Here is a 20,402-nt window from a genome sequence, read left to right as displayed (position 1 = left end):
TTTTTTTAAAACACAAAAACACAAATCTGCTGAAATGGCTCTGCTGAGAGGGTCCCTGGCACCAAGCCTGCTGACCTGGGTTTGATGGCAGGAACGAAAAGTCAACCAGAGAGAACTGACTCATCTAGCCAACTGCTAACCATCGTCCCCCCACACAGTCCCAGTGTACTTCCTGACATTCCAAATCCAAAGGGATCTTGGGAGAGAGGTAAATGTGGGGCCTCTCATTTGGAAGAGGAAAGTGAACCCAAACTCCCATGCCGGTTCCCAGCAGGGCGATCAGCCCACCACAGCAGTGGTGACTCCTGCTGTCATTCTGAGCTGGCACATCTCTTCAGCACTTCAAGGGGTACAGACAACCAGGAGCTGCTCTACACCCTCCAGTCTACAAAGGATGCCCCAGAGCCAAGGGTCATCTGTGTCACAAGCCTGAGCAAATGAATGAACATGAGTATATCCACACAGGAGTTACAGCAAGATCGAGGGCCGTGGAAGGGGCGCAGGCATCCTAGCATAGACTGACGCACAAACCAGAACTTCGCTACGCAAGCTCAAAATGAAGAGCAGGGCTAAGAATAGTGCTGCACACCTTTTATCCCAGCTCTCAGGAAAGAGGCAAGTTCACTCAGCGAGTTCGAGGACAGCCAAGGATGTATGGTAAGACCCTCCTAACTCCCTGGTCCCCACACTTCAAAAAAAAAAAGTTCACCTGGGACAGAGAGATTTCTACTTGTTGATTGATACAGTGTGTGTAATCACAGAGGGGTGTATTTATAAAGCACACGGACACACACCCTTGCACACGTTTGTGGGTTTTTAAATCTCCACTGATTTCTCCAGGGCCTTTCAGAAGCCTTTATCTTCATGTCGCCCTCTCTTGTTGTCTTAAGAAAACCAGTGTTTTCTGCTTGGGATTTATTGTCAGCCTGAGAGAAATCCTGACCCCTGTGTGTTGCCTGGCGACTGACTACAGGCCACCGCCAGCACCACACTGTCCACACAGACACCAGCAGGTGGTCACTCTCTGAGTGGTCTCAGAGGGAAGTACAGGGGAGGAAGAGTGTGAGTGAGTGTGAGTGCGTGTGTGTGTCTGTCTGTCTGTCTGTCTTAAAATAGGAAAAAGCTGCATAAGTTACTTACAAGAGCTAACTTTGTAAGGAAATCGTTCAGCATTTTAACCACTGCCTTTACTCACAGAGCTATGATGCCTCTGGTATACAAAGTCTTACACCAGAAGCGCTTGTGTAAAACGTCCAGGGGAATGGAAAAGTATGTGTGGCTCTGACCACACATAAACCAAAGGTGTCCTGCCTCATTGTGATCTAACATGATACAGGCGGGAGGCAGGGCCAGTCTCCCCAGACTCCTATTTAATGAAACTCCACCCACTTAATGAAACTCCACCCAAGCTCACAGCCTGAACAAGCCAGGTTCCTGGAGCCAGGGCCCCAAGGGGCTTCCAGCCCAGCATCCCATGGCCTTGGCGCGAGCCCCAAACTTCTGGGGGTTCCCCAGTTCCGCTGACCTCAGCTATGGTGCTCCCAGTGGTGTTCTTGGAGAGGTCATTGTAGATTTCCGTCATCGTCCCCTTTATGGCGTCCATCATCTGAAATGATAAAAACAGCTTCAGTAGGTGATACAAATGTATCCAAACACAGTGAAATGTCAGACAGTATCGCTTCCAGACACTGGTGCTTAAGGCTGTCCATTGCTGACAGAGCAGGGAGGAGCTGCTCCTCGTAACCAAGGGCCAGCGAGGCCAGTAAAGGATCTACAGTGCACAGGCCAGGCCCTTGCAGACCTGAGAAACCCAAGAGCATACTCTATTTCCTTCCCCCAACGTGTCTTACTGAGCCAACACAGCAGGTTTAAGGAAGGGATTATTTGGTCCTTGTGGATTTATAATTATAAAAAAAAAAAAAAAAAAAAGCCAGATGGTGGCAATACACTCCTTTAATCCCATAACTCTAGGAGGCAGAGGCAGGTGGATCTCTGAGTTCAAAGCTAGCCTGGTCTACAGAGTGAGTTCCAGAACAACCAGGGCTACAGAGAGAACTCCTGTCTCAAAACAAAATGAAAAAAAAAAAATTATACTTTTGTTTGTCTGTTGAATTTTTTGTTGTTGTTGTTTTATTAAATCCGGGCCTCGTGTTTCCACCTGGTTCTACCTCACCATGTAGCTGGTGACTGGGCTTCTGACCCCTGACCTCACCTGGTTTTTAAATTCAGTGGTAGGGCTGAAGTCCAGATCTTCATTTGTGCTAGGCAAGCATTTTACCAACTAAGCTGCATCCTAGCCCACCAAAAAAAAAAGGGGGGGCAGGGGGGACACATTTAGAGAGATTGGTTTGTTTCTCCATGTAGCCTTGACTGCCCTGGAACTCATTCTGTAGACCAGGCTGGCCTTGAACTCAGAAATCCGCCTGCCTCTGCCTCCCAAGCACAAGAATTAAAGGCGTGCACCCCTACTGTCTGCTCCTCCCGCCCCCAAATTAAGTTTATTGTTAGGAAGTATATGTATGTAGATACACGAATGCCTTGTAGCTCAAGGGGAGGTCAGAGGACAGCTCTGTGGAGCAGGTTCTCTCCTCTCACCAATACAGGAGTTCCAGGGAACAAACTCAGGTCCTTAGATCTGGTGGTTTGAATATGCTTGGCCCAGGGAGTGGCCTGGTTGAAGTTAGGTGTGGCCTTATTAGAGGAAGTGTGTCACTGTGGGGAAGGGCTTTGAGATCGTCCCCCTATCTGCATAGAAGCCAGTCTCCTTCTGCTGCCTTTGGATCAAGAACTCTCAGCTCCTTCTCCAGCACCATGTCTGCCTGCACGCTGCCAAGCTTCCCGCCATAATAGACTGAACCTTCAAAACTTGGAAGCCAGCCCCAACTAAATGTTTGCCTTTATAAGAGTTGCCTTGGTCACGGTGTCTCTTCACAGCAATAAAACCCTGACTAAGACACCAGATAGCAGGAACTAATGAATTCATTACCCACTTCACCAGGTACAGTGCACAAGCTGCTGGCTTCTGGGTGCTACACTTCAATGGCTGGCTGTGTGCGGACCAGTGTGTACACACATTCAGTGGTTCTTAGCATGTCTGAAGTTACCCAGACAATAGCACCACAAGCAATTCTAGACCATTCTATACCACACACACACATCCAAAACGCTCTACTTTCCCTGTCCTTACTGTCTAGGGATTTCTACTGCAGTGATGAAACACCAGGACCAAAGTCACTCAGGAGGAAAGGGTTTATTTGGCTTGCACTTCCACAACACAGTTCACCATCAAAGGAAGTCCAGACAAGAACTCAACCAGAGAAGGAGCCTGGGGGCAGGAGCTGATGGGGGTTGGGGGGACGACAAGGAGGGTGCTGCTTAGGGAGTGCTCTGCATGTCAGCCTGCTTTCTGATAGGACCCAGGACCACCTAGGGAAGGCACAATGGGCTGGGCCACGTGCTCTCCCTTATCTGTAGGGGGTTGGTCTGGTGCAGCTACATTCAAATGCTAAATACAGATCCTCAGAAATACCTAGAGAGTGCTATGTAAACCTTGTTCCCTAGATGAGCAGTGGTGGCGCAGGCCTTTAATCACAGCACTTGGGAGGCAGAGGCAGGCAGATTTCTGAGTTCGAGGCCAGCCTGATCTACAGATTGAGTTCCAGGACAGCCAGGGCTACACAGAGGGTAAGAGAAAAAAAGAATGACCAAAAAATCTTGCTCCCCAATTTTAAATTATTGGTTAAATAAAACTAGAAACAGCTAATTACTGGAGAGCAATAGAGGGAGGTGCAAGTTGAGTTACCAGGCTGGAAGTTCCTGGTAGGCAACATGAGGGGAGGAGAAAGGGAAGGAGGAGTGTGGAAGAAGAGAAGAGAAGATAGAACAGGAGGCCTCCATTAGTCATGATGGACCAGAAATTCAGGCCAGGGTGAAGTGCCTCCCCAGAACACCAGACTGCAGAAAGAACCCAGAAAATTCCCAACAGCAAGTATTCTGGAGCACAGCTGGGGTAGCAGCCGGACTAGCGTTAGAGAATGAGATTAGGGGTAACCCTCCCCACCCCCATAACTGCACAGAGCCTAACAAATCATAGTCTGAGTCATTCATTTGAAGCTAGCCGGTGATAAGCACAATTCATATTAATTTACATTAAAATGCACTAGAGATTACTATAGACTAAAATGCCTCAGAGGCTTGCCTGCAGCCCAGTGTTAACTACGGAGGCATTTTCCAAATTGAAGTTGCTTCCTTTCAGATGACTCTAGCTTATGTCAAGTAAAACCAGACAGCACAAACCCAACACCCCCTTACGCACTACTACACCCAAGAACCTGGGAACCATTTATCTCCTTTCTGTTTCTATGAATTTGAATGCTCTAGATCTGCACTGAAATGTCCATCACTCCACACCGGGGGCCTTAGGGACAGTGGTCAAGCCTTCCTCAAATCTACAGTATGTACCAAACAGTGCTTCTTGTCTTTCCCTAACCTACCATGAGCCTTCTAGGTTCCATGAAACAGCCAAACTCACACAGTTACCAACTGATGCATCTGTAAATCCCCTCCCCAGCCACAGCCGCGAGACTAGAGGAAAGGGGACTGACCACCCTGGGCTGTGGGCCCTCCCTCTCCTGTGATTCCCTCGGGAAGGGGACTGACCACCCTGGGCTGTGGGCCTTTCTCCTGTGTTTCCGGTGGGAAGGCAGGACAAAGTGAACCAGCTCTGGAGCATCTATTCCTACTAACAGCTCTCATCCTCTCTCTCAGAGGTTCCTTCTCCCAGGTAAGAACCAGGACAACGGCACCCACGTGTTGGGTGCATCTATCAATGCATCGGGAAAACCAGGGGAAGGTTTGGCTGTCCCAGGACAATGATGCAGAAAGCAATACTTGTGCCAGACACAGTATGTACTACCTTTTTAAAAATGAATAAAAACAGGGCCAGCTAGATGCCTCACAGAGGTAAGGACATTTGTCACCAAACCAGGCAATCCCTGGAACCAACGTGGTAAAAGACCCCAACTCAAGTTGCCTCCACATACATATATATGCCACAAAACAATGAATGGAAAAATAATTTCAAAAAGGAAATCCATGTTGTGTTTCTAGAAAAATATGGTAATGAACATGTCGTACTTAACTACCACCATGGAGGAAAACAGTAATCCCAAGTTTACCCGAAATGAGTGTCAAATGAGTGAATTATGTGGGAAGTCACACTCCCCTTTGCAGTAGGCCCAACGCTGCTGGCACATGCCCTGGGCTTCTTCGGACCTTGCCAGGCACCTGTGACAGTCCCCTCCAGGCTCCCTCCCTCTGCCTCAACCACCACATTAACATAAAAAAATCTGCTTTAAGAGAAAACTAAAAACCCAGTCCATTGCTAACACAAAGCTTAACCTGGTGAATTCCTGAACTGACTCTCACTTCCAAACAAAAGCAAAAGCCTCAACTTTTAGAGTACCCAAACACACAAAGTCACCACAGACACATGCTGGTTCATCAGGTCCCTCAAATGTCACCATGTTCAGTTTTTCAACAGCAATGAAAATATCTCCCCAAGAGGCCATTCTTCCTTCTGGCTGGTAGGAGGGTATTGCAAAGTGATGGGATTAGAGGTGTCAAGAGCTGTGGTAGATCCACTCGGCAGGCCTCAGTTTGCCTGTCTGTGAGTAAACAGCCAGGCCCAATCAGCAGGCGTCCGGCGATGGAGAGGGCGGGCAGTTGTGAGTGCCCTCCTTAAATTGGTCCACCCAGAGCTACAGGCTCTGACACCTTCACCACACTCTCCCCTTTTCCAACTCTCATCTTTATCTGCAGTGCCATCTCCCTGCCCTCTCTGCCCCCGTGCGCATGTGTGCACGTGTGGATGCCAAGGCTTGGCTTCCTCCATCCCTCTCCACCTTCTCCACTGAGGCCGCGGTCTCTAATCTGAGCTCATATCCGGCTTGCTCGGGGGATTCCGTCTCTGGTCTAAGGTGCCAGAATTAGAGACAAGATCATGAGCCAGACCCTTAGGCCTGCATAGCAAGTACTTCATCCTGAGCCATCTTCCCAGGCCCTACAATCCCCTCTTCACCCAAGAGTGGACAGGTTTGTGTCTTTGTGTGTGTGCTGTGTGGATTCTCCAGGTTTCAGGAGGCTCCATCACGAGCACCAGGTAACAGCAACACGTACAAAGAAGGAACTACAAGAAAATGAGCAAGAAACAGTTACCACAGAATTTAAAGCTTAGGTTTCTTTCACTATCCAGAACTTTGCATTTCTACTCTCAACTCAACCCAGTAAAGTAACTTCTAACATAAAACTTATTAATTCCAGCTGGAGAGATGCCTCAGCTGCTCTTCTAAAGGACCCGGGTTCAATTCCCAACACCCACATGGCAGTTCGCAGTGTCTGTAACTCCAGTTTTAGAGACTCAAACACCCTCATACATGCAGGCATAACACTAATGCACATGAAATAAAAGTAAATTTAAATTTTTTAAAATTAAAAAAAAAACGTATTAATTCCAATCAGGAAGGCTGAGAAATGGCTCAGGGGTTAAGAGCACTAGCTGCTTTTCCAGAGGACCTGGGTTCAGTCCCGTGAACCAACACAGTGGCTCACAACCATCGGTAACTCAAATTACAAGAGATCTGACTCCTCCTTCAGGCCTCTGAAGAAACAAAGCATACAGTATGGTATGCTCAACCCTGACCCCAACCCTGGCCCTAACTCTAACATCAACCCTAGCCCTAACTCTGTCTAATCCTGAATCTGTCTAACCCCAACTCTGACCAGACACTGTCTGCCCTCCAACCCTGACCCTAACTCTAACCCTGACCCAGACCCTGCATGCAGGCAAAATACCCATACATATAAAAATAAAGAAAAAACTCCAAGCTGAGTGGAGTGACTCACACCTATAATCTAGCACTCAGGAGGCCAGGATGAGAGGATTAAAGACCAGGCTGGGCTACACGGCAGTTTTTGACACAGAGTTAAGTAAACCAAAAAAAAGAGACAGACAGACAGAGCACATGTGAGAGAGACAGAGATAGACACACAGAGAGAGAGAGAAACAGAGAGAGAGAGAGAGAGAGAGAGAGAGAGAGAGAGAGAGAGAGAACGATATCTCCATCCCTCTCTCACCTGGGCCCTCACAGCTAGAACTGCTGATCTCTAATCACTGAACGCTCACTGGCTCATTAGTGAAAGACAGATTACTCTTACCAAATAGGAAAGTGTCTCTCATTAGCTATTAAATTACTAGCAGTGATAAGCCCGATAAGCAGGCTAACACACGCTAAGTTCACGGTGATGGACTCAGTACCTCCACCCAGCACCAAGCCCCTACTACCCAGGCATCATCCGTCTCCTTGGCGGTGAGCCAACAGCCAAAGGAGCCCTGGGGGTCATTACCACATCTCTACTGACACCTCTAGGACGAAGCAGAGGTCTCCAAACACCAAGGTGTATGTTTTATTTAACTGCGGTCACACAAGGACTGGCCCGACTAAAAGAGTCCGCCAAGGTCACACACAGTGGACCGTCCTACCTGCTAGGCCACCAGCAGGGACTGAGCCCTAGAGAGTGGATGACTTAAGGTGGGGAACCAGGAGGCCCAGCCTTTCTTGGCCCTTGGCATCTCACCTTGCTGGTGACACAATGAAGTCTCTCTCTCACTCCTGTTCAGGCCCCGGCAAGCCAAACAGACATGTGTTCACATCTCCCCAAGAGAAACCAAGCAGCACCATTTTCTATTCTCTAAACTGCTGAGTGGCAGTGGCGCACGCCTTTAATCTCAGCCAGCGCTCAGGAGGCAGAGGCAGGCAGATCTCTGCTAGTTCAAAGCCAGCTCTGGTCTATAGAGTGAGTTACAGGACAGCCAGGTGTAGAAGGGCCACACACCTGCAATCTCAGATGCTGGAGAGTTCTTCAAGGCTAGCCTAGACTACAGAGGAAGACCCTGCCTCAAAACAGAATCACACCAGAGACACAACTCAGTGTTAGAGAGCTTGTGTGTCACATTCCAAACCCTGGTTTATCCATGAGAGATAAAACTAACTCGAGACTCAAATGCAAACTGCCCTTGAGGATCCTCTGTAAAGCCAGCAACTTAGCCTTTTTTACAAACCACTAAGCCAGACCCCCAACAACCCCACTCCAGCCGCGCCAAACCCACTTACTTTGCTGGTGTACTTGGCAATGTCGGCGGCCACGTCAGCTGAGGCGGTAGCAATGGGCAGGTCGGCATTGATGGCGGACGCCAGGGTACTTGCAGAGCCTGAACTGCTGACCAGGGCAGCGGGCTGTGTGCTGGTCACCAGCGTGATGGTGGACGTGGATGGGCTCTGGGTGACCTCCTTCTGCTGGACAGCTAAGAAAGCAAAGGGTCTGGTCACTCCACCCATAGGGAAAAGCACATCCCAGCACACAGCCGGGGTGAGGGAAGGAAGTCTTCTCAGAGCCCTAGCCAGCTTTTGAACCATGAGTGCCAGTGTCTCACCTTGCCCAAGCTCGAGGCAGGCTCCTCTGAGCTCTCTTTTCGACTAGGCGCCAACCCTGCACTACCTGAGCCAACGCAAACATCTCCAAGAGCTCAAGGCTGTACAGTTTAGGTGACTTCAAGCCTTGAAGCACCAGGCTGTCAAAAGGCCTTAACAGCTGGATGCAGCCAACATCTAAGACAGGAGACTTTTCCATCTCTACAGGAAGATAAGAGCTTGGCTGTTCACTGGCAAAACCCAGACCCTCTGCTGTCATCACAAGGTCTGAGCCACCCTTTCCACCTTTGAAAATGCCAGCCGCCCCCGTACCAGACACGCTGGACGCATTCCTCAGGTGCGGCAGTCCTACCATTAAAATCGCTTCCTGACTGAAGGGAACAAGAGTCCATGACTCATTAAAATCTCAGTTCTTGACGTTTTTGGGTTTGTTTGTTTTTTTTCAGTGTTGGGAACTGAACCCAGGGCTTCATGCATGCTGGGCAAGCATTCTACGACCGAACTATTCTCGTGACCCAACAGACTTTAAAAGTCCAACAGCACAGTGCTCATTAAAATCAACGCCTACTGTTTTAATTGGTGGCAAAACAGTACCACGCTCGTTGGAGTCGATCCTTGCCACTGGGGTTAGAAGCACAGTATGCTAGGAGTGAGCACAACCAATGCTGAGCCGTTCTAGTCACGAGTGGTGACAAGAGCCTCTACTGATCAACGTCTGACCCAAAAGGCTATATATAATTCATGTTGATGCAGTACCGCGGCTTGCAGTCGGTCTCAGATGCTTTACTGATTAAAACTAGCCCTTATCAGTTGAAATGAGCCTTATAACCTGACACAGGACTATCTGGAAGCTGAGGATGCTATTACCACCAGATCTGGGCACTGCAGCCACCTACCCACCTGTAGGAGGCAGCCTTGCGTGGAAACAGAATCCAACGAGGGGTTGCCCTAACCCCACCTCCACTCCTTTAGCTCCATCAAGTGAGCTCACTCTTGACCCGTCCAACTTTTCAGGCCTTCTCCAGCCTCCTGGCCTTGAATCCCTGTAGGTATCCCCTGATACTGACTGGCCTGTTACCTCACTGGGGTGAACTCTGATGGCAGGAGCATGAGGGAAGGACAGAGTGGATGTGGAGGAAGCTCCTTTGTCCCCAAGAAACCAGACTCAGATCAGTGCTCCTGAGTCTTCAGACAATTGGGTGGAGCCATCAGCTGCAGGACAGAGACGGGCCTCCAGCACTCGGTTCTCAGAGGCTGGCCTCTTTAACATGGAAGGGAACACCGGTTTGGAAGGAAACCTTTGCCCCTACCGATTCCTCACACTCTATCCCACAAAATTCCTGGAGGCTCATAAGACACACTCCACAAAGATGTATTCATTGCAGCATATTTTATAGTGGGGAAAAAAACTGAACGCATCCGCAACGCCCACCAGCAGGGGACCACCTTAAATGAACTAGAGAATACTACGCAGCAGTCCAAAAGGATAAGACACAGACAGACCTCTAAAACATGCTCATGAGTGGGAAGAAGGGGGGAAAAAAAAATCAAGAATGGTACCATTTTTTGCTTAAAAAAAAAAAAGAAAAGAAAAACGGGAATATTTTATTGTATAATATTATATGGTATAAAAACAAACGTATAGGCATGCACTGGGAAAGGCATGAGGACAACTAACGATTGTCACAGAAGGGCGGACAATGACATGGACAGCGAATGGGCCCACATTCAGCATTCGGAGTTCTACACACATATCCTGGTCCCCTCTGCAAGGAGGAAACACGTATCATTTATAAAACGGAAAAAAAAAAAATCTTAAAAAAAAATCAGGCAAATAGTTAACAGCAAGCCAGTTGTTAAAAATGATTCCATATGGGATGGTAAGGCCTGTGATGACCATGACACATAGGGATGTAGGGGAAAAAATTAAACAAGGGTGGCCTTTCTCCTGTTGGTGTGGCAAAAAGGGGTTGGGCGCCACAGAGAACAGAAGGGGGCGCGGTACCTTTCACGGCCTGTCTGGTCTGATATCTTGTCCCCTGGGAAGACTGAGGCTGCTGCTGCTGCTGGCTCTGCTGCTGCTGTTGCTGCTGCTGCTGCTGCTGTTGGCGCTGTATCTTCTGCATGTGCCACTTTTGGGAGGACGTTTGAAACTTACTTGATGCGTTCCACACGACCCGCTGCACGGCTGGGACAGTCTCCTTCGGTAAGAGCGGTCTCTGCTTCTTCACTGGGCTTCCCGTGACAGCGGTGGCCGGTGCTGTGACTGTGACGGTAGACATCGTGCTGGTGGTGGCAGCCACGGTGACCCCAGCAGCAGGTGCTTGCGTGGCTGAGCGGGTGAGTACCGGCGTCTCTGGGGGAGACTGGTTGCCTGCTGAAGTGGACGGTGGCGGTTTACCTATAGTTACAGTCAGGCGGGGGTGGAAACAAGCAGAAACTGGATTGGATTCCTGAGCAGGGACTTCACATAGCAGGCCAGTTCTGAGTCAAATCCAGCAAGGCTGACTGCTGAAGGAACTCAGAGAGCCCTGGGCCCCCCAAGGACAAACATGGCCATACTGAGTGAACATCCCAGATGAAGATGTTACAAGCTTTCAGGGGGAAGAAAAAAGAGCAAGACCCAGCCCCTTGCTGAGCAGCCATTAACTAGTGGCTCAAACTGTGGGTAATGAGGATAGCCCAACAGCAGCCCTTCCTGAGGAGGAGCCCTTGGGCTAGGAAAGCCACTGGGTACACAGGCCCTGAGTGTCAAGGCTGCGCACAACAAATCTACTTTCCCCCTGAGACAAAGCCGCTGGGAGGGGTGGCCTAGACTTTTAAGAAAAGTATACTGCCCCAGGCCAGAGAACCTTTCCCAGACACATTCAGCCTGACTTCCTGCCCAGCCTTGCTTGTGTTCTGGATGTTTCTGCATAGCCCTTCATGGATTGTAAACAATACTGGCTTTCCTATCATGTAATGGTAAAGTTTAAGTCCTTTCTTCCCCTAGACAGTCTTTCTCTGTGTAGCCCTGCCTGTCCTGGAACTCGATCTGTAGACCAGGCTGGCCTTGCACTCAGAAATCCGCCTGCCTCTGCCTCCCAAGTGCTGGGATTAAAGGTGTGTGCCACCACTGCCTAGCAAGTTTAAGTCTTAAACGGGTTTAACTTTTCTTGAAGGTTTTCTTAAAATGTAAATTTGGGGGCTGGGGATGTAGCTCATGGGGGGGGGGGGCCAACTGTCTGCATTTACCTGGGCTTAAGTTGGGGGGTGGGAGGGCTGGGAGCAGAATGGAAGTCAGTGGGGAAGCTGCGCAGAGTACTGAACTCACATGTAAATAAAGGGGAGCCGGTAGCAGCTGCAGAGGTGCTGGCTTGCACTACATCCCCTCCAGGGTGCTCAGAAAACACACCAAACATGGTTACAAGGGGGTGGGGGCTTTGCCTTCATGGACCACACTCTGTGGCGTTACATGAGGATGATGCTTGTCCTTCCTTTTAGATTCAGATCACTCAGAAAAACACACGGTAATTCCAGGTAGGGTCTTGAGCAAGCTTTGGGTTACAAGAAGCCAAGGAAAATGGAAGAGAAGAGTTGTTGCCTCCTCTGAGGCAAAGGTTTCCAGCCTGGTGAGCACCCGCTCCTCTGGAGACCAGAGTTCAGTCAAGCTAGCGAGAAAGCTACAGGGAGGCAGGGCTGGCTGGTCTCCTTGGCTGGCCTGACGTACACCAGACTATCTGCCCTGGTACAGAAGCAACTCTGAGTGTGCCCATTCTACCACCTGGGTAGGTGTGCCTAGCAGGGTTCTAACGAGAAGCAGCAGCTGTGGTGGCTTGTGTTGCTGCCAGTGACATAAATGTCATTATCACTGCTGACTAACTGGCCGGACTCACTTTTAGAGCCTCAAAAAGGTCAGTTCCTCTCTCCTCACAGGCTTTGTGAGGTGTGCGTACTTGCTGGTGCTCTTCCCCGCCCCCCCCCCACCCCCCAGACAACAGTAGCAGAAACAAGCGCTCCAACAGGCCAGGGATGGCTTGTTATTCACAAGAGTACGGAACTTTCTTCAGTAGGATGAATTCCAGACATTTCTTCAATGGGGAGAATTCTGGGGTTTGGGGCGGGGTGATTTGAGAGCTTGGGGGGGGGGATTCAATTGTCTTTGTGAACTCTGAGGTTGTAACCAATCACTCTATGGAAATGCAGATTACCCACTAGCCCCATTAAATTACTAAGATTTGAGGTCAGTGCTTTGCATTTGTTAAGACCTAACTAACAGCACTGGGAGGGGAAACACCCTGCGACCGTAGTCACGGAGCTCCTTGGCTATAAAGGCTTTGTCTAAGTCAGCACTTGGGCTGGGTGGCAGCACTCCACAACTTCACTTCAGGACTGACCAGAGGAAACATAGCTGCGGAGATGCTGAGGGCCTTACCTCTGAGAAAGACCATCCACCCACCATCGAGGGGCATCAAGGGGACTCTGGTTTATAGAAGTAAGTTTTGCCTCAGACCTTGGAAAACTGCTCTGCTTGTGTTGTGTTCTAGAATCATCTTTAACTCAATCTACCATCAACTAGGGGTTTGCTAGATCTCCGCTGTTTCCCTGTTTCCTTCAGACACGACCTCCAGGAACAGCTCTGACAGGATTCTAATTGTTTCTTAAAATCATGAGCTCTAATTTCTGTAGATCTTCCGCTTTCACTGATAGAAAACTCACAACCAAAATGAAGGCTCTTGTTTACGATCCTCCAAAGTTGGGATGGCACGTTTTGCTTGGTCTGTTTTGTTTAAGAAAGGGTCTGATGCAAGGCTAGTCTTGAATCTCTTTATTCCTCTACCTCTAAGTGCTAGGATTAAAAGTTTGGGTTACTATACCTACCCTAGTACCTATTTGTATATAAAACCTTTCCCCTAAGCCAGGGCAGAAGGCAAATCAATCAAAATGTGATTTCAAGGCTGGCAAGGTCCCTAAGTGGGCAGAGGAACTTGCCACCACGGATGTTGCCCTAAGTTTAATTCTCAAGATGCACATGGTGGAAAGACCTGACTCTCATGAGTTGTCCTCTGGCCTACACACACACACACACACACCATTTTCTTTAAAGCCTGTTTCAGAAAGAATAGGAGGTTCTGAGTGTCACAGGAGAAGCAGAGTCCCACAGTTCTTACATGGAGGAAAGGTTCCGCCTAACAAGCAGGCTTTTTACCCCAGACAGATTTCTGAGGCCTTAAACAGGCCTCAGCGGAAGCTCCAGCCTCACCTCCCCCACCACAGGTATCTTGTTGCCATTTTCTCAGTCACTGGAATCTGTCTTTATTAAGAACTGAGATTCCAGACCACCCAGGTAGACACCCCATGGAGAAATAGTTCTCAAGGCCCAGCAAGAACTTGCTTTAAGTCAGCCTGCAGTAGGCGGGCAGTGGTGGCACACACCTTTAATCCCAGCACTTGGGAGGCAGAGGCAGGTGGATTTCTGAGTTCGAGGCCAGCCTGATCTACCGAGTGAGTTCCAGGACAGCCTGGGCTATAAGAGAAACCCTGTCTCGAAAAACCAAAAAAAAAAAAAAAAAAAAAGTCAGCCTGCAGTAATGCAAGGGACATGGACTCTTGACTTACACTCCTGGTTAAAAAGAGAGGTTAGCTCCTATCAAAAACAAGACACTCAGAAAAACTAAGCACCCTGCACCTAAGTGATGCCACCCCTCAGCCCTTGAACTCAGGAACTTAGTTATTGTCATACTGCAGCCAAAGTGATTGATTCTGTTGGGGAAAGGACACTCTTCACCCAGGCCCTTCCGACGAGGTTTCCAGCAGGCCGCACCTCTCTATTAGCACCAAGCCTCCAAGGATTCAAGCTGTGGTCTCAGCCTGGTAGGTTTCGCCCACTAGGGGGAGACACATTTGACGGACAGATGCTCCTGCCACCTAGTGGCTAGAGGCCAGAGTTGCACCTACACCATTCTCCACTGTAAGGAGCAAAGATTTCCAGAGAATCCCCATGCTCAGCTCCCTCAATGCAAGTGTAACAGACTGTCCAGTAGGGGCTGGATGAGGTGTCTTCCATTTTCAGTGCTAGCACAATTCCTAATGGATTTTGCTTTCCTGGTTTGAGGTCCTGGGTTCAATCACCAGCACAATTAAATCGGTACAGTGATAAATACCTATAATCCTATGACATGGGAGGTGGAGGCAGGGGGATCTTAGCTCAAGGTCATCCTTGGCTATGTAATTCAAGGCCAAACCGAACCATAGAAAACTTTAAGCAAGCAGACCTCAGGCTAAAGTGAGCTCCACAGGAGACAGGTACAAGCCCTGTGGAACATATTTTCCTGGTCCATTGTGTTGAGGATCAGGTAGGGCCATATGCAGCTCATGGCCGTTTGTACCCATCGGGAACCCTGAGATACTCCCTGTCACTTGGGTTGGTGGCGCAGTGCTCACCTACCATACACGAGTGCCGGGGCTTGACCCTCAAGCGCCAGCATCAAACAACACTCAACGCCTATGTGACTTACCATCCTGCTTAGGCGACGACACCTTGGGCTCTTTCTTGTTTTTTCGACCCTCTCGCCCAGAAGGATCTTCTCCTAAGTCTATGACAAGTTCACTCTCTGAGTCTGAATCCAAGCCCAGGTGCACTGTGGGAGAATCTGTTTCATCCTTTCCCTTCAGTTTGTCCTTTGTAGGATGAGGTGATGGCTTTGCTTTCTCTACAAAGTCCTTCTCGGGCTCAGGGCTGGTCTTGTCCTTGGCGGGTGTGGGGTCCGCCTTCTCGCTGACAGGAGAGTTACTCTTTGTTTCCTCTTTGACCTCCACCTGGTTTGTAGGCTTGGGCTTCCTTTTGATGGCAGGGGCCTCTTTGTCCACCCGACTCCCCTCTTTGTCCTCGGGGTCCTCTGGCTCGTTCTTGGGCTTCTGTTCCTCATCGCTGACGTACTCGCTGTCGCTGCTCTCTGACTTTTCGGAATCCTCGGAGTCGCTGTGTTCCACAGCCGTGTAAACATCCTCTGAGATCTCATTTATGCCTGAGGTCAAAAAGAAAAAAGTCAGCACAGACTAGCCCGGCAGCTAAGATGGGTGGGGAACGCTTACCATCCCAGTGGGAACAGCAAGGCAGGGGACTTTAGGATGATCAAGATCCAGAGAAGGCAGGGGACCTGCAGACTGTCAGGGTTTATACAGAGCTGACTCTTCGAGGCTGATAATGGAGAGTGGTGAGGGGGTATTAAAATAGAGGCCAGGAGAAGTCAAGTGTCTAGGCACAAACCAGCTGGGAACCAAACAAGAAGGCTGTGCTTCCCCAAGGGTAAAGAGGCAGCCCTAGCCGGGCGGTGGTGGCTCACGCCTTTGATCCCAGCACTTGGGAGGCAGAGGCAGGCGGATTTCTGAGTTCGAGGCCAGCCTGGTCTACAGAGTGAGTTCCAGGACAGCCAGGGCTACACAGAGAAACCATGTCTCAAAAAAAAAAAAAAAAAGAGGCAGTTCTAGAAGGCCAGAGCCTTGGTGCACGCCTGTGGGCGGGATCAGTGGGGTGCGGTACTGCACAGCCCTAAGCAATTCTCCCTTCATACTTCCCAGCTGGACATTGCTGGGAGCTTACCTGTACGCATTGTCTTTTTACCTTTTTTTTTTTTTAAAGATTAGAATTCTCTACTGAATTCACAACTGAAGAACTTCCACATAGGAATCAAGGCTATTCAAAGAGCAGAGGAACTGGTCAAACTGGGCTGTGGGCCTATACGTAGCAAGCAGCAGGTGGGTGAGGGGGGAAACTGCCAAACCCCCTTAAGTGTCGGCAGGTCTCCAGGTAACCTGGTGCCAAGCTGGCCTCTTGTGCTGCTGAAGTGTCTATGGGAACGCACTGTCCTTCCCACAAATCGGACAAGATGAAACCACACCTGTGTATGTCCCTCAAAGAATGCAGGCACAAGATAGCAGGTGTCATGTACACATAATCCATCCCCAAAAGTATGGAAACCAAACAACTCTTCTTAGCCCCCTCCAGGGCAACGGCCAAGTCTCTGCCATGATCTGTATGTATCAAAGAGAAACTTAGGAAGGACAAGAGCCATGTGGAGCCGAGGCCTGAGCAGTTGTATCTGCCTCCCCCGGGGCCCAGCAAACACAAGGTCCTTGATGGTGGTGCAGTCAGAGCTTTGTACGACTGGTAAGGGAGCACCAGGGACAGAGGCAGGTATCTGGGGACCTTGGACAAGTGGCTGGCTCAGTAAGCCTCAGTTTTCATCTGTTAAAAATGGAGCCGAGGGGTTATTACAGGACTCCCTCAATAGCACAGACACAGGACTCCGAAGAACGAGGTGGGTCCAGGAGGAGGCAAAGTAAGAAAATTCTTACTACCAATAATAGAGCTCCATGGAAGGACGCAAGAGCGACCCCAGAACAGCCCTTCAGTCCCGGCCTCTCAGTGTCCTGGTGGGACAGGGACCCTACCAAGGAGAACCGTGGTGCTGCCAAGAGATAACTTAGCCGGACACCCTTGTACTGTCTCAGCATTGAAGCGAAGGTCCCCATTACCCCCAGCCATTTCATGACATTAAGGCTGATGCCTGGTACCAACTGGGGACCTTGTCTGTGGGAAAAACATGTCGTGCAAGAGAGAGAGACCTGAAACAGTGGTGGGCCACTGCTGGACAGGACCACGTCCTGATCAGGACCGCTTAGCTACGCAACCTCAGCCCTCTCTTTAAACTCCACTGAAGACATTTTCCTTCTCTGCTTCTCACACTACCCATTTCTTTAAGTGGCCTGTGGGAGACACAGGCCTCGGCTGTCAAGGGCCTGGGCTTCCATCCTAAAAAAAAATCTTAGAGTCCAATGGTGCCCACTGGTCACCCTCCAGACAACCCCTTCTCACTTAAAGATCCAGGTTACCGACTGACACCAGAGACCTCTCTCGGAATGACCCTCACTCCTGAATCCCTTACGGGTCAAGCTTCTTCCTTAGGGCCCCTGGGTTAATTTATTACCCAACCCAGTAGTCCAGAACATAAGCTATATGCATAAATAAGAGCAGCCTTCCATGAAACAGGCTCCCCATTTTTGAAGATTCCATATTGGGCAGGGCTCACCTCCCAAGGACCCCTCATGCGTTGGAGCAAGAAGGAGATACAGGATGATAGCCAACAGAAAAGCAGTCAGAGAGGCTTCCAGAAGGTGAAGTGTGTGTGGTAGGGGGGTTGGGTGGGTCGAGGCTGACAACACCTGTAGGGCTGGCCTTTCTTTATAAGAACCATTCAAGAGCAATGCTATGACCCCTGAGTTTGGAGAGAAACCAGGTACACTTGAAGCATTGGTGATTTTGTACCCACACCTCAGGCTGGGAAAATACCCTCCACTGAATTCAAAGGCCCTTCTGCAAAACCTGAAACAGCAAATCTGAAATAATTCTGGACACAGTGCATTCTGACTATCCAGAGAGATGGAGATCAGGCAGCTGGTGAGGTCACAGAGAGTCACACCTTCTACCCAGGTGCGTCTCCCAGCCCAGACTAGTACCCCCAGTGCAGGCAGCCGGGACACACCTAGCTGTGCTTTGCAACTCTCTATGGTCTTGTCCAGGTTGAGCTGGAACCGGCTTCGAATCTGCCGCTTGGGAGAGATGAGAGGGACAGGAGCCGACTGCTGCTGGACCGACTCGCTCAGTTCCTTCAGGTCCATCTCGGCTTTGCTTCGATCTGGAAGACACCAGCACATCCTCAGTCAGACCAGGTTCTCACGCTGGGGGAGAGCACCCACCACCGCCCAGCGCTCAGGTGAGCAGGGCACTAATTACGTTTTTATATTCAACCACAACATCCAGCTGCCCAGAAAAAACCGTGTGCCCACCGTGGTGGAGAGCAACAGGAAACACGTGGCAGGCTCACTTCCCCCGTGAAACAATGGATTGAGTATAGAAAATGCTTATCCCAGCTGTTGGTAACATCTGTGGGGCTCAGCTACACTGAGAAAGCTGCCAATAATCTCTCCAACTTCAATTAATGGGAGGGAACCACCTGCCTGGCGAGAGCCTAGAGACAGCTTGTCTCCAGCAAGAGGCATGGTACCCCAAGAAAACACACACACTGAGCATGCCCCTACAGTCTCCAGAGGCTTAACTTTCATTCCCAGTCTGTCCTGGTTAAGGACTGAACACCAAAGATAGGAATTAGGAGACCTGTCCTTTCTAGCTTGGGCGTCAGCACCCAGGGCAGGTCAGGAGAGGCAGGGGACGACTCTCCTGTGGTACTGACCTGGGCTGAAAGCTCTTCTCAGTGAGCCAGGTCAGCCTGACACTCTGGTTCCCTGGCTACCTCTGGCAAGGTGCTGGTTGTCAGACCAGCTAGACCAGATCTCTAAAAACCAGGGAGTGCACAGTTTCTCAGTGCCCAGAACTCTGGGAGAAGAGAGGAAGAGGCTTGAAAGCCCTTCAGTTGACCTGTTCTCCCCAACATCCCCTCCAAACCACCCTAGCTGATCCCAGATTCTATCAGTGACAAAAACACCACCTCTAAGCCCGTTCAGAGGGATCCAAGCTATCTCTCTGCTACCACAAACTCCAGGGCCTCCCTCCACCGCTGTCAGAGAGGTCACTCGGCAGCGATCTGAAACCTGGACAGGAAGAGCTGTTCTCTTTGGTTTTGACCCGAGCCAGACCCCTTCCCTTGGCACAGCCCCTGCCAACCCATACGTGCACAGACAGAAAGGTCCAAACAGCTGTAACCCATTCATTACCACAATGATGGCCCCACTGGGAGAGAACCCCATCCCCCCAACACACAAGACCATGGACACACAGATGTATGCACCAAATGTTCACAGCAAATGGAGACACTACCCTTGTAGGTCAAGACGTGTCCCCACAGGTCGGTGTGTGCACACACGAGTTCTTGTGTGCATCTAGGATCAGCTGGAATAGTTTGTATGTGATCCAGAAATGAGCAAGCCCCTCCTGCAGGTCTGCTCCTGCCTTCTGGGCCTAACAGCCATCTTTGTGACTTCCTCTACATGTGTTTTGTGAGCACACTCAAGCATGCTTCAGGGTGTCTTCAGAGATGAAGAGTGAACATTTAAGTCTTCCAGAGAAAGATGGAAAACTATTCTCCTTCACTCAACCTGTGTCCCCAAGCACCTGAAGCCACTACCTCAGCTGGCCTAGAGGAGGGCTAGACACTGAGGTTGGGAACCAAACAGCAGACCAGGAAACAATTTGCCTTAACTACTGTGAGCCTACGTCACAGGGAAGGAGCCAGACCTTCTGGTCTGACAGTGTGACTGTGGACATGTGTGGGAGTGCAAGCGTCTGTGAGGAGACATTCTCCTTAGCGGTCCCTTATGGTGGGTGACTGCCAGGAGTTCAAGGACAGCCTGGCCTACCTAGCAAACAGGGTAGCTTTTGCCTACTGTGTGCCTATGTCTCAAAGGCTAAACTCTAATAATCCAAAGTACCCATTTTACAAAATAAGGCATCCCCTGGTCAGTAAGCTATTTTATCCTGTAAGAACAGATCACCCAATGCAGGAGAGCTGGGATCAAGTCTAAGGACAGGCTTTTGGAGACTTAACCGAGACATAGTAACCCATCCTGGAGTGCTGGCTGGGGTGTGCCTCTTCTCTGCGGGAGAAAGCGGTGGCTCTTCTCATCACAGGGCATCTTCCTGGCCCTTCTAGACTGGGACGGGCTCCAGCTCCCCTAGGCTACCAGCATTTTGAATGTTTTCAGCTCCAGCTATAAATGGAAACCAGAGAGAACAAATAGCCCTGCTAGATAAAGCCGCACGCCTCCATTTCTGTGAGGGAGCACAGCTGAACAGCGAGCGACTTCACAGGGCAACCTGGCAGCATCTCTAGATGTGAAGCATGAGGCCTCTGGCCCGCCCTTTCTCTTCTATGGCTTTCCCTTCCACACGGGCAGAAATGCCTACACTGCAGCTAT

At 50.0% G+C, this 20,402-nt stretch overlaps 1 protein-coding gene across 12 annotated transcripts in view; it reads right to left on the bottom strand.

Annotated features, from left to right (window-relative positions):
* The window catches only part of Zmynd8 (zinc finger MYND-type containing 8), a 101,037-nt gene that overhangs the window by 11,485 nt on the left and 69,150 nt on the right, over window positions 1-20,402 (bottom strand). For 8 of the 12 annotated variants that reach the window (XM_028769634.1, XM_028769637.1, XM_028769642.1 and 5 more), the window contains 5 exons: window positions 18,014-18,166; window positions 14,987-15,496; window positions 10,495-10,890; window positions 8,172-8,362; window positions 1,526-1,606 (listed from right to left, as the gene is read on the bottom strand). In XM_028769634.1, coding sequence (XP_028625467.1) covers window positions 1,526-1,606; window positions 8,172-8,362; window positions 10,495-10,890; window positions 14,987-15,496; window positions 18,014-18,166 — 1,331 coding nt within the window. Of the gene's footprint in view, window positions 1-1,525; window positions 1,607-8,171; window positions 8,363-10,494; window positions 10,891-14,986; window positions 15,497-18,013; window positions 18,167-20,402 lie in introns of those variants that run through there. The other 4 variants (XM_028769643.1, XM_028769648.1, XM_028769647.1 and 1 more) reach the window with 2 other exon arrangements.

Source organism: Grammomys surdaster, unplaced genomic scaffold (assembly GCF_004785775.1).
Source record: "Grammomys surdaster isolate TR1022 unplaced genomic scaffold, NIH_TR_1.0 193, whole genome shotgun sequence".
NCBI lineage: Eukaryota > Metazoa > Chordata > Mammalia > Rodentia > Muridae > Grammomys > Grammomys surdaster.
This window is presented reverse-complemented; position numbering and strand designations above follow the sequence as displayed.